Source organism: Euprymna scolopes, chromosome 7 (assembly GCF_053919585.1).
Source record: "Euprymna scolopes isolate OS-2025 chromosome 7, ASM5391958v1, whole genome shotgun sequence".
In the NCBI taxonomy this organism is placed as follows: Eukaryota; Metazoa; Mollusca; class Cephalopoda; order Sepiida; family Sepiolidae; genus Euprymna; species Euprymna scolopes.
The window spans coordinates 84,049,915-84,065,294 of record NC_136488.1 but is presented as its reverse complement, the minus strand read 5'-3'; the positions used below and the strand labels follow the sequence as shown (position 1 = coordinate 84,065,294).

The 15,380-nt window shown below is 30.7% G+C and overlaps 1 protein-coding gene across 1 annotated transcript in view; it reads right to left on the bottom strand.

Moving 5' to 3' along the window:
• Nucleotides 1-15,380, bottom strand: part of LOC145279818 (mRNA-capping enzyme-like) — an 83,064-nt gene that overhangs the window by 33,242 nt on the left and 34,442 nt on the right. Inside the window, exons 2-5 of the mRNA XM_080131187.1 lie at nucleotides 13,199-13,445; nucleotides 9,235-9,338; nucleotides 2,498-2,586; nucleotides 477-552 (exon numbers count right to left, since the gene is read on the bottom strand). Coding sequence (XP_079987313.1) covers nucleotides 477-552; nucleotides 2,498-2,586; nucleotides 9,235-9,338; nucleotides 13,199-13,378 — 449 coding nt within the window. The 5' untranslated portion in view covers nucleotides 13,379-13,445. The remainder of the gene's footprint in view (nucleotides 1-476; nucleotides 553-2,497; nucleotides 2,587-9,234; nucleotides 9,339-13,198; nucleotides 13,446-15,380) is intronic.

Below are 15,380 nucleotides of genomic sequence, written 5' to 3'. Positions count from 1 at the left end.
GCAGGCTAGTGGAGCAGTGTTCCATAGGTGGACAGTTCTAGAAAAGAAGCTTTGTTCATGGAAGCTGCGTTTAGATTTAGGCATAGATAGAGAATTGGGGAAACTATGGACGGTGGTTGTAACTAGTCGAGTATTTTTTGTGAACGTTTGGCAAGGAAAGACCATAGATTTGAGTTCAGATGAGTACTTGCCATGAAAATAACGACAGACTTGTTTATAACTTTAAATATGTATTCATGGTGTTTGTATTTGGTTGTTTTGTGGAAGAAAAATGTTTTTGTATTTTACTTTGAAAAGTTCAATCATATTATGCAAAGAGAAAAGAAAACATCATTAATGTTTGGTGCATTTTAGACTAGAAAATCAGTATCTTCAGACAACCTGATCTGGTAGCACGAGTCTAAACCACTTGGGCAACCCCAGGAAAATACACAATGCATATAACACAGGACATACACATATGCAAAGTTACTAACCTCCAAGACTCCTGTTCAACTAGAAAGGCAACAATAAGATAACCAGTCCGGTTAAAACCATGAGTGCAATGAATACCTTAAAAGAGAAACAAATTTTTTTTATGTTATTCTCAACAAAAATTTAATAAAATTATACTTTTATAAAAAAAAATTTTCTCAATCTCTTTCAAACATGAGTTATGTTTATTAAAACTAAATCAGCAGTGACAATGGTAGCATATACTAAAGCATAAAGATAATAGTAAACTTCAAGATAACCATAAAAATGGAATTTCTAACAATTACATTATTTTAAATATTTTCTGGAATTTGGAAAGTTTTCAAAAACTAAATCTATTAACCAATTGAATTGTTTTGGTAATAGATTAATATATTCTTGGAAGAAGTTGCCGGATTATGGCATCAAACATTTTACGATGAATAAAATTTGATAAGTTCAGAAATAATGGTAAGTAAATTATTGATATGGCATTCTTGGAGACTAATATATATATATAAATTAGTCCCCAAGAATGCCATATTATTTCTGAACTTATCAAATTTCATATATATATAATTTTTTTATGCACTATAAATAAGTAAAAATTGTAGCCCATCGATTAAGAATGAGTGCTTTATGCAAAATTGATCATTGAATATGGTTAAATTTAAGGGTTTTTTTTTTTTTTTGCATTAAATATTAATCTCTAACTGTGCAGCGAATGGATACCATAATACTTAGTTCACTGTACTTTATAGTAATCGTCCATACAAAATTTCAGACAGATAAGCTCAGTAGTTTCCAAGACAAAGTGGAACATATAGACATATATAAGGGAAAGGTAGTTTGGTTGAAGCATTGATAGTAAATAAATATGTAAGAGTATAAGAAGGCTACAGCAATGCAGGAAACTAGATGTTAAAGTGATGTGACATATGGACAAAAATAGACAAACGAGCAAAGGTCTTTGTAGGTTTTTTTATCTTCGTATATCTATTTTTTTTTTTTTTTTAAACAATCACAAATACAAATCAGTAAATATGGACTTACTGTTTGAATTAACCAAGATGGTAGAAAGTCTTTAATATTTCAAGAATATCATCTCTTTTTCAAAAAGTAGCCAAGAGAATGTAATAAAAAATGTATTTGTGATTTTTTTGGAAAATAAATAGATATAAAAAGAAAAGAAAAATGTACAAGACCTTCTGTTTGTCCATTTTTGTCCATACATCACATCAACATCAGGTTTCCTGTATTGCTACACTTTTCTTATACTCTTCCATATATAATTTATAGAGAGAATTAGACTGGACGTCTAGAATAGCAAAGTTTAATGTATTAATACTTTAAAGAAACATTGCTCATAGTACTGTAAATATATAATAAGCTCAATAGGTATATTTATCTTAGAACTATATATATACTGAGGATAAAGATTAATAATTGTAAATTATGAATCAGTTTCAAAAGGAGAAACAAAAAATCAAATTGAGTGTATGATCGTACACTCAATTTGATTTTGTTTTGTCTTTCCTTTTAAAACCGATTCATAATTTACAATTATTAATCTTTATCCTCTATATATATATATATATATATATATATATATATATATATATATATATGTGTGTGTGTGTGTATGTATGACTTTGTTTACCCCAAAACAAGACATATTGTAATAAAGTGTAAGAAGCTACTTTGATAGGAGTAAGATTTGTAGTATGGGAATGGCAACAGAATTACTGAAATGTAATTTTAATATGAATAAATGAATAGCTTTTAATCTTCAAGGACACATAAAAATGTAACTAAAGTATTCATCTGTATTAATATTATGTTATGTAGCATAATCGTTTTGTACTTCTTTAATTAATTCATTTGTGCTCGTAGATCAAAGAAAAAAGTACTTCTCAAGAAGAGTGCTATTTTATAAAAGAACTGATTTGTCAGTCACAGAAAAACCTTCCACTAAAGTCTATGAAAATAATGAGATATTCATCAATTCAAATTTGATAAACGAAAAATATATAAAATAACTTACCAATAATTTCATTTGGATTATGTTCAATAAATTTACTACATAATTTAATAAATGTATCAACCTGCTCAGTCTGAGGCGCTTCTTCATGGCTTAAAAAGAAAAAAAAAAATGGAGAATTCAAAGCAAGCATTATAAAATGTATTTTCAACACTACAAAAAAAAAAAAAAAAATCAGTTGCAGTCAATTTTTAAACAAATGCAGCAGCATATAATTGCATGTACAGGATTTACTTTGAAACTAATTGAACAATTATGACTTTTGTAACACGGCTACTAGGGGGTTCAAATATCGGCTATATTTTGTTGAATTTTAAATTATACAAGGAAGTAAAAAGCGGGAGTGAAAATTCTTTGTGAAAATTCAGACCTGTGAAAGTTTAATAGGTATTCAACATCAATTAATAAATATTCCCCAAATTTCAGTTTCTTTATAAAAGGTTTTGGAGGATACAAACTCCTATTTAAAAATTCAAATATTTTAGATTTGCATTGAATTTTATCCTTAATCAATTAATAAGATTTCCTTAATTTTAATTCCTTCTTAAAACTTCTAAAGCTTATGCTTAAAATTTTAACATTTTCTAGAATCAAAATTATGTAACAAATTTTAGTCAAAATTGAACTAAAAATTCTAGACGTAAGGATTAGTATTTACTTTTTTATTTTGTATTATTTTTAATATTTTTACTAACAAGTCACCACTTATCAAGGCCCAGAGGTTACTCGAAGATTAATGAGTTTATGTCAAAGTTTTTGCAGAATTCTTATTTTTGATTTCAAATGATATATTTTCAAATAAGTTTTCGTTATAATACTTTTACTTTATATATCATTTTAAAAAGCGTTTTTTACTAATCATTTAAATTACAATCGTTTTAAAACAATTATGCCTTCTTTTCAGAATGTTGAATACAAAATGGAAAAAAAATTCACAATTTTCTTATTTCAATTCAAGCTAAGCCGAAAAGCTGCTGAAATAGCTTGCGATATCAATGAAGTATTTGGCCCAGGAACAACTACTGAATGCACAGCACAATAGTGGTTTAAGAAATTTTGTGGTGGCGACAAGAGTGTTGGAGATGATGAGCGTAGTGGTTGGCAATTGGATGTTGACAACGATCAATTAAGAGCCTTAGTCAAAACCAATCCATACACAACTGTTCAAGAATTTGCTTCTGAATTAGACGTAACGTATATGACGATTTCCAACCACTTGAGAGATTAGAAAGACAAAAAAACTTGATAAATGGGTACCTTACAAATTGAACGACAACTAAAAGAAACGCTGTTATGAAGTGTCATCTTTTTTTTATGCAACAAGAACAATCCCTTTCTCAACCGGGTTATGACTTGTATGAAAAGTGGGTTCTTTACGACAACCAGCGACATTCAACTCAGTTATTAGACACCGACAAAACTCCACGATCCTTCCTGATGCCAGAGTTGAACCAAAGAAGATCATGCTGACTGTTTGGTGGTCTGCAACCGGTCTCATTCATTAAAGTTTTGTGAATGCAAGTGAAACCATTACAGCAGAGAAGTACTGATAACAAATGGATGAAATGTACCAGAAACTTTGGCAACAACACCCAGCATTATTCAACAGAAAAGGTCCAATTCTCCTCCACAACAATGCCTGACCACACATTGCTAAACTGACCCTGCAGAAGTTGAACGAATTGAACTACAAAACTGTTTCATCCGCCATACTCTCCAGACCTCTCACCTACTGAGTACCACTTTTTCAAGCATCTTGACAATTTTCTGCATGAGAAATGCTTAAAACACCTAAGCAATATCAAAAAAATCTCATAGGGAGGAACAAAAGATTGGAGTTCAGTCAAATACTGACTATGAAAATAACGATAGAGTAGAAAAAGACTAGCAAAAAAAAAAAAAATATATCTTCTGTAAGAAAGATGCTCAACGAAAGAGAAGAGGATGCCCCCCCTCACTAGATTTGGAAGTTGGTTTTGAACCGTGTTAAGGCAGAAGAGAATGAGCAGAGCAGCACCTCTCCAGATGTGACTACAGTACTTCATCTAAAGCCATATCTGTCTCTTATACAGATAAAGGATTGAATCAGAAGAATAATCCACCTATATTTTTTATTAATCTAAGCAACAGATCTGATGTAAGTCTTCTACTTAAGATATGAGATGAAAGTCAGTCTTGGACTTTAACAACAGAAACGTGTCCTGTCATGACAGGTGTTGACTACACATTTAAAAAATAAAACTATAAATGTATATTTTGTTATAATAATTATATCTATAATATAAAGCTGAACGAATAGGCTCCTATATGGTTGACTATTATAGAAAACTAATCACATATAATGATAGAAGATGTATTGAGACACAGGAATGGGTATGTTTGATCTGGCATAATGATGATTCGTTAAAATTGTGGGGTCTGCGTACGTGCCTGGTCCACAAAGTATGGAAATAAAAAATTTAAAAATTTAAAAAAAAAACGTTTACAAGTGTTTTTGATATAGATGTACATAATAATACTTTGATAAGTTGGTTTTAATTTAAATAGGGATGGTATAATAAAATTGTGGGATCTGCGTTCGCGCCTGGCCTCCATAGAATGGAAATAAGCACAAACTTTAATAAAGACTTTTCATATCTATCTGCGTAAGTATACTTTGATAATTATGTTTCAGTTTGAAGAAATATGGTATAATAAAATTAGGGGGTGTTCGTTCACGCCTGACCTCCATAGAATGGAAATATGTTACAAAGTTTAACAAGGTTTTTTAATATAGATCCACAGAATATTGTGATAAGTGTTTCAGTGTGAACAGGTATGGTATAATAAATTATGGGGCTTATCTATTTTATTTTTACTTTCATCATATTTTGGTTTGGTTTTGATACCCCCAAATTCGAAGCTATCTCTTTACAACCCTTCCTTTTCATAACCTATCATACTTTCATAAATCGGAGTCCATTTTCTGTAGGCTGTTTTTGAACCCAGTCAACGACAAGCACTTTTGCTAGTATATATATATATATATATATATATATATATATATATATATATATATAACCTGCCTCTCGGTTAACAAAAGTGACCGACAAATACAGAGGAAAAGTGTTTCATAGTAATTAGTATAATCTCACGACACTCTAAATGATTCAGTCTTGCCCTGAGGAAAAATTTATATATAAGTTGGTAACCTTAATCATACTGAATGGAAGAAGCATAAAGGCTGCCAACTGAAGACTTGAATAGGAACAGTGAGGACAGACATGGAGCAGATGGCTGGCCCCGATATTTTTATTGTTCTACTAGCAGGAGTGCCCAGCATTGCCCGGGTGTTGTAGTAAGGAACCCCCACCCCCGGGAGATGGAGGAGGGGCTATAAACAACAGGAGGAGGGCCGAGTGTGTGTAGGTGGTGTAGTAAAGAATCCCGAGAAAAAAAAAAGTGGTAGTGGGCAGAGCAGGGGGGGGTCAAAACAACAGTGGGCAAAGATGTTAAAAAAAAAAAAAAAAAAGCGGTAGTAGGCAGGTAGGCTCAAACCCATAATGTGAAGGAGAAAAAAAAAGGTTTTAAAAAACGTGACATCTTAGCCGATGTCTCTATGGCCCGACTACAAGTGGAGAGCATTGAAATTAACTGTAGCCAATCGAAAAGACAATGACTTACTAAAATGGTGATGCAAAAATCGACGACTCCTTGTACAAAACAGCCAAGTTTAAGGTGAAGGAATTAATGTTTTTGGCCATTTTTTCGATATTTGTTGTCCAAAGGATCTGGATATAAAACAATACCAGTTTTTATCAGGTTCCATCGCCTCTGTCGAAAGTTTTTGCACAACATATAAACATACACATGCATCTTGCCCTTTATATGTATATAGAAGATGATAAAACTCGGAATGACTGAAGTATGCCAAAGACAGCTGTCGATCATCAGGAGAGGACTGTCTTGACATGTGATGTGGTGAACTCATTTGGAGCTGACTCAACCTCTTCCAGGTGATTACCATTACAGTTACAGTTCAGTCCTAGAAAACTTAAAATAGGAGAGCCCTTTTAGGGGGAACTCCGTCCATTTTAATTGAGACAAAGTCAGCCTGAAAGCGCTGGTGATGGAAGGAAATGAACTTGGTTTTTAATGTATTAAAAGTAAGCAATATATGCACTAAGTTGGAAGAGAGAGAATCTGAAAGATCCTTACATTAATGCTCTTTGAAGGGCTGCCATAGATGGCCATGTCATTTGCATAGATGTTAATGACTGAGCTTAAAATGTGGAAGATCACTGATGAATATCAAAGTTGAGCCCAGGATAGCTCCCTGCCGCATGCTATAATTGATACATCGATGTGCTTTACGCTTCTTACCATCAACAACTACTGAGAGAAAGGATTTAATGGTTGAGTAGACATTTCTAGATATTTTATAACTAGCATGTAAACCTCTGTGCCAAACCTTATCAAAGGCTTTTGATTTATTAAGAGCTATTGCTCTAAAAATAAACCCTCCATCAATAGATTTGCTGATCAAGTATGATATTACAGTCAGCATGTCAGTTGTTGATCTTACATGACTAAATCCACATTGTTTGTTATTGAGTGGACTGATTTTGATGAGGTGGCTGAGAACTTTTTGACTTGATTCAAACAACTTATTCGTGATGACCTATACAAGACAGATTGGTCTGTACTAAGATGCAGAAAACCAATCTCCAACATTTTTAAATATTCAGCAAACTGATGAACTTTTCTAAGGTGATGGGGAGCATTTCCATTTTAAGCAATAACTGAACAACTTTGTATGAACTGGGAGTCAGTTTAGATTGCAGCTTCTTGAGTATTATGATTGAAATGTTGTCAGGATTAGTTACTTTACAGGCATCAAAATTTGGAAACATTCCAGACATACGTATATATGGATGTTGCTCAAAATGTTTACAGAGGAAAATACAGAGAGTAAGCAATCTTGATTGCATATATATGTTGAAATATTTATTTCTGGAATTTGATTTGAAATTTTAATATGTTTTGAATATTTTAGAATTGTACTATATCAAAGTTCTAATTAATATAACAATAATTATTGAACTTATGTTTACCTGCAGTATTAAAACATCTCAAAAGGTACAAAATCTATTTTTGTTTTACAAAAAGTATATATCAGTTTGTCCCATGAAAATTGCAGAATTATTCAAATTTATCAACTGAAATTTTTCATATATATTAGTCTTGGAAGTTTTTTTTTAACCTTGAAAACTACATTAAATTTTTTTTAGTCCTTCATTGGAAAATTATTTTGTCAGTAAGTCATTTCATCTCATACAATCACTAAATCAACTTGTTTTCTTGAACTCACAATAGTCCTAAGCTTTCAGAGACCAGTTGTTTATCATGAAATACTGTTTCAGAGATTTAAAAACAAAACAGTATATTAAATTATGGTTCTCCAACAATGTTGATCAAACACCACCTACCTTAAACAAAAGTACAATAGAAAAATGTTCCAGATATTGAATAGTTTTTTTCTCCAGATTAATTAGGCTAACCTAGTCATGTTATCAAAAAAAACTTTTTCCTTAACTGTGTCTCCTTAACTGTGTCATTACTCCTTGTCTCCAAAAAAGAAACTATTATTCTTTTTATTTCCAATTCTACAGTATTTATAGGATTCAAATGAATCCACTATAATACTTATCACGACCACCTGCTTCTTTGTTATGTACATTTTTATTTACTAGTTTATTTAAAAATACATAAAAATCTTAAAATATTATAAATATATACGAGATGCTTTTATTCATTACTAATGTAGTTTTGGATTTCCTATATTTATCTACTTTGATTAGTTTTGTGATTTAAAAGCATCAGGTTACCAAATAAATGTTTAAATATTTTATCACCATTTTGCTTAATTATTCTTATTACTAAGCTAGAGACTGGGGGGTATAAAATCTATAAATTTTAAAGTAACGCAAGCTATTCTTAAAAACTCAGACATAATGCTTTCGTAAAATAGGGCATGTGCTATTTTTTTGTGCAGCATACAAACTCTTTATCGAGTATTTTATAAATAAAAATTCCATCTGCAATTTTAATATCTAAATTTAGAAATGTAGCTTGTGTCCCTCTATGTTCACAATTTAATATATATATATCAGATGTTTATTTTTTTTTCAAATTCCTCATTATTATTACATATACAATATATTATATTTTTTCAAATTCATAATTATTGCATATACAATATATTATATTTTTTCAAATTCATCATTACATATACAATATATTTTTTCAAATTCATCATTACATATACAATATATTTTTTCAAATTCATCATTACATATACAATATATATTTTTTCAAATTCATCATTACATATACAATATATTATATTTTTTCAAATTCATCATTACATATACAATATATTATATTTTTTCAAATTCATCATTACATATACAATATATTATATTTTTTCAAATTCATCATTACATATACAATATATTATATTTTTTAAAATTCATCATTATTATATATATATATATATATATATATATATATATATATATATATATAGGAAATTAGAATTATTAAAAATAAGCTGTTAAGAAAGCTATCATTGCCATTTTTATTAATTTTTTGTTCCAATTAAATTTTTGACAATATACAACCCTCCCTCATAATTAAAAGATATCATGAAACAACAACACTATTTCTTATATTTATTGAGGATAACAAACTGTACTCACCCACGACATTTTAATTTAAAATATTTGCAACCAGTTTTGATGATTTCTTCTTTATCGTAAAATCTGTCTGTGTAAGTGAGATCAACCCACAAACCTATTTTCAACTGAAAAATTAGAAACAAGTCACTTTAATGGAAGCAATCAACAAAACAAAGCAAAGATTAACATAGAAAATAAACTTGCCACTCAGAAAATTACAACTAATAACACTGGCAAATAGAAAAATAACCTTTGAGAAGAGTGACCATCGAGAACAATGATGGTTAAACTCAGTTGGTAGATCAAACGTTTTTTTCTCTCGTCACATATTACTGCTAAATGCTGGACAAAAAAAAATGTAAGAATAATTGATAATTACGTAAAAGGTTTACTTAAACTCATTGGCTGATGCCTACAGACATGTTAAAAAGAAAAGCCAAAGATTGTCAGAACATAATCTTTCTTGCAATATCAACACATGTAGCTGATAGCTTTCAAAGAGACAATTTGGTGTGTCTGGAATCAGTTCAAGATTTCTCTCTCAGCCAATATATTGCAAAACCCAAAATTGGCAATTTTTTTTTTTTTTTTTTTATTGAGGTTTCACCGCAAACAAGGAACAGGGCCACTTAGTCGTGAGGGGCTATTATTTGGGACCAGATTTGCAGGGATACTATTTATGGAGTTAAGCAGCAAGATGTCTGTTCACATTAACTTGAATTTCTGCATGTTAGTACAGTCAGGGAAGCAGGGAATTCTAAAGTGTACCAGTACAAGGGAAAAATCTATTTGAGTAGAAGGCTTTACGACATCTAGGGATTTCTACAGTATAAGGGCGGGGTTTTGCTGTCTGTTGAGTTTGTTGGGGGTATTGTCGTTGAGTAGGTACTAGTGCTCAGAGTTTGTCAGAGCACTTGCCATTGAAATACTTGAAAAACAAGCGCAAGGACACCACGTTTTGGTGATGGGACAGAGGTTGGAGTTTAGTTGGTAGTTCAGAGACCTATAAGTTCACAACTTTTTTTAAACCCTGACCAGGAGCGAGAGACTAGTGGCAGATGCACGAGCCCAGATGTGACAACAATACTCCATGCATGGACGAACTGTGGTCTTAGTGTGAGTAGCCTTCTAGCATGGTAGAGAGAGCCCACCCTCCTCACAGCAGCCTTGGCAATTGTTTCAATGTATTTGTTCCAATTCATATTATCTGTGAATGTTAACTCTAGGAGCCTGAGGGAAGTACTTTCAGGCAGTGTATAATTAGCAATACACACAGACGATAAAACGCTTTGGATGATCACAGATTTCAAGAGGGTTCTGCTAAAATTGTCACATTTTAAAAACTAAAGCACCTTAAGTCCTCAAAATACGACCTTTTTATTCGGAAATGAATATCCTTTCAAATGAATTAATAAATAATAATCTACATTATATATTTTAAGAGTTTTAAGCAAATAAACCGATAAAAATAATAACATCATAAAACAGCTTTTTCGGTAAGATTTCACACCTCTCATTTACGTAAGTTTACATATTTAAAAGTAATTTGATGTTCAAAATCCAAGGCATAACATTTTCAAAAGTCAATAATTATGACCCACTAATCGTAAATATGAATGTCAAATGCCTTCTTAAAAAAAAACTCCCTTAATCCTACCTCTAACCCTAGGTATGAGTGGCAAGCCTCCTCCTAAAACCTTCTTTAGCCCTAACAATAACGCTAAGTGACAAGCTCCTCACCAAACAAAATTCCTTGGTAAGCTACATATGTCTTTAAAAAAAAACACAAAAAAAAAACAGATCCTTCCTTAACGAAAAGTTCATGGTTTATCTACCATAAAAAAGATAAATTGTTCAACTGTCCTAAAAGACTAGAGTGGTCTCAAAATGGTGAATTATTTTACATTAAATTTATGTGAAACCAACCCCCACTCTAAATTCTAAAATTGTTTTTGCTTTGTTTCTATCAAGTCTTCAGGATGTCCACATATAATTTCCTTTAGCTCTATCATTAACCCAAAGTCAGTGGCAAACTCCCACCCTCTCATAACTGCATAGAGACCCTCTTAAAACCACACATAATCATCTTTAGAAAAAAAAAACAGACGCACTTGATTTATCTCCTATAGAAAAGAAAAATGGTTAACTGCCCTAAAACACTAGAATGGCTCAAAATGGGGGATCATTTTACACTAAATTCTAAAATAATACTTGCTTATCTTTCATTAAAGTTTTTCAAGGTGTTCACACGTAATTGACTACAAAGGTAAAATCACATATTTTGGAGAGGTGGTGAGTGGGGGGGGGGTTACAGAAGGTATTAATCTACAATAATACCAAAAAAATATTGCAATATATTCATTTTTTGAACAGTCTTAGATTTCGTTTCCAGTTATTTTTACATAAAACGCATTACAATTCAACTGAGTTCTCTAACTTCTTTTCTTTTAATGAATACATGGCATTTTTAAGAAATTGCAGCATATTTATGTGCATTTACTGCAGATTATTTGGAAACCATCAATTTCTGGAGATTTTCAGAAGCATATTCTAATTCCTAGCACAAAAATACACTTATGTGGTAAATTTAATTGCTTAATCTTCTGTTTTAACAAAGATATAACATTTTCCTGAAAAAGTAGTGTAAAAAATGTGACAAAATGCATATGGGAAAATATCCAAACGTGTGAGGCACAAAAATAGTCATAACTTCCTTAATTTTAATCGGATTTAAAAATTTAAAAAGATTCTTTCTTAGCTCATCAAGCTCTTTCTATATATACAAATATTGAAATATTTTAAGCCATTTCAATTTTTCATGTGTATTGCTAGTATAATTAGCCATGGCAATCAGTGGCTGAGAAGGTTTCTTGTAGTTATTAAATGAAATAAGACAATGAAGGCTATGCATTACAGAAGATCTCCCTTGAGGAATTTAGAAGAATGTATTTCACGATTAGAAACATAACATTTACTTGTTTTTGATGTACTTTTTCTGATAATTCTTTGATTTTAGAGTGCTTCTACAGAATTTGAACCAAACCAACCTAAAATTTAGGGTTAGTTTAGGGTTATGTTTTGTAACATGCATCACTGTGCATGTTTAGACTAACATCTGTTCAGAAATGTTTACAATATATAAAATGTGTTTTATAAAAAATGTTTACAATATAAATTGTTTTATAAGACATGTTTACAATAAAAATTGTGTTTTATATGAAATGTTTACAATAAAAATTGTTTTATATGAAATGTTTACAATAAAAATTGTGTTTTATATGAAATGTTTACAATAAAAATTGTGTTTTATATGAAATGTTTACAATAAAAATTGTGTTTTATATGAAATGTTTACAATAAAAATTGTGTTTTATATGAAATGTTTACAATAAAAATTGTGTTTTATATGAAATGTTTACAATAAAAATTGTGTTTTATATGAAATGTTTACAATATAAATTGTGTTTTATATGAAATGTTTACAATATAAATTGTGTTTTATATGAAATGTTTACAATAAAAATTGTGTTTTATATGAAATGTTTACAATATAAATTGTATTTTATATGAAATGTTTACAATAAAAATTGTGTTTTATATGAAATGTTTACAATATTAATTGTGTTTTATATGAAATGCTTACAATATAAATTGTGTTTTATAAGAAATATTTACAATATAAATTGTGTTTTATAAGAAATGTTTACAATATAAATTGTGTTTTATAAGAAATGTTTACAATATAAATTGTTTTATAAGACATGTTTACAATATAAATTGTGTTTAAAAAAAAATTTTTACAATATAAAATGTGTTTAATAAGAAATATTTAAAAAAAAATAAAATGTTAAAAATGTAAATATAAAAGAGTAAACAACCAGAGTGTACAATAAAAAGTCATGTTTTTTAAACAATCAAAAAGCTAACATATCTCAGGGGACTGAAACAACTGAAGGTAAAATAAAAAATAAAACTGTCTACTTACATTATAATGTTTGAGATTGTCAAAGAATAACCTCATATTATGCCTGTTTGGTACCTCCACCTGGTCATCATATCTGGAGTCCAAGATAGTTTTGAAGGGTAAAAATCTACGATTAATTAGCTTCCCTCTGCGAGGACAGCGCAGCCATCGTGGTGGTATTTTGTTATCTGAATTTGTCATGGTTATGGGTCTGGTGTTTTTTGTTTTTGTTTTTACACAAGCAAAATGAAGCAATGTGTATCACACACTGAAAAGAAAAGAAAAAATAACAATAACGAAATACGAAATATGGAAATACATTAGACAAAATGGGGGGGGGGGGCATGAAACAATATATTAGAGCTGCTGGGTCTATACAAAATCTAAAAAGCTTTTTGGAAAGTTTCCTATTTAGGGATTTCAATTTGGGTGGAAGATTTTTGGGAAAAGTCGATTTTAGGGAGGCATTTTTAGTGAAAACTGATTTTAGGTCAATACTCAAATGTGAGAGCGATATAAACGTTAGATGATAAACACAAATAAAACAAGTTCAAAAGCACAAATCGGGAAATATTTTATGTTTAAAATGGAAGTTTACATAGACAGGAAAACGGGATGTGTGTTCATATTTTGAGAGACCTTTTAGAACAAGGGGGATTCATTCGCTGAGATATCAAAGTCGAGTCGATAATTTAAGGGCCATGAATTATTCAAGAGTCTGAAAAATCATAATCAAAACTTCCTCACTCAATTATACAAATTACATTTAATAAAAGTCAATGTTCATTTGTTATCATTGTAAAAAAAAGTTCAATGAAAATAGTATTTAAAATGAATAAGCTTATATATGTGTGTTTTTGATGAACAGACAATAATGAAAAAAGTCAATGAATTGTGTGTAGGCGTGTTCATTATGTATGCTTATGATTGTAAGTGTACATTGAGACAGACACCCTGAGCCTGACAGAGGCGAGTGGAGGTGCTGAGGTAACGTAACTATTAACGCTGCCACGTAAAATATTTCTTCTCAACTGTTTTTGCCCCAAGACAGTGGCAAAAAATTGATTCTAACAAAGCATACCTCTAAAATTCGACACAAACTTTATTTGTTCTTCGCTGCAAAAAAGGAAATGCTTGATTTGCCTCTGAATAAAGCTGGTAACACCTCGAAAGGTAATAGTTCTTTATCTTCTGCAGAAACTGGAATACAGGTTCAGCACTGTTGGAAGATCGTGTTAATTACTGCCATTTGGATGGGGTTGATATGATGCCTTCTGATGAAAGATTCAATTCTCAACTAGAGTCAACATCACAGAAGTTCATAAGGAATGTTCATTTGAAGAAAAAGTCATTAATGACAGGTCAATAATTCTGACCTTAAAAAATCTCTGGGGGACATATATAATAATAGCTTAATCATTTAGGCTTTAAAATAAAGTCTCAAGGAGACGAAAGGTGGAGGCACCTAAATGCCTCATATCTAGAGAGAGTAGAGTTCCATCTTTCTTCTACGGCTGCTTGTTTGGAACTAAATGAAAAGGAAAAACGCAATAAAAAACCCACCAACAATTAAAATATCGACCAATCTGATTGGTCTAAACAAAGACAGTGGGTGGCCAATCAGCCAATGAGGGGCTTGCTTATAATTGTACAATTTCTCACAGCCGTAGGATTTGGCTCAACTTTTTTTACTGAAGAAAAATCTGGCTTTTTATGCATCCAACATGAATTAAAATCAGCATTTTTTATAAATTAAGAAAAATGCATCTGATTGGCTTAGAATTTTTTTTTTATTTGTTTTGATTAATTCAGGCAAGTGTATACATCAAAACAGTTGCGCAGAAATGAGTTCAAGCATTTTCATTTTGGATGTCGAAGAGTAAACTTTACTAGCTACATTTTATTAATGGTATTGTAATATTATAAAGTATCCTCCACTACCTCAGTTAGGACCTCTAAAAGAGATTAGCTACAAAAATGAATGACAAAAAGACTAGCTGAACTCTTTAACCCAGCAACATCATGAAAATTGGTGGTTGATTTCTCCCTATGTTAAGAATGGCTTTCGAAATAAACTTCTGCAGTTTACTGGCCATGCTGAAATAACATTCTTAACATGGGAAGGTAGAAGTTTTGTTAACTATTCTGTACTTTCACCTAACAATTTAATCTATGTAAATAAAATGGTACATGTAAGAGGTGC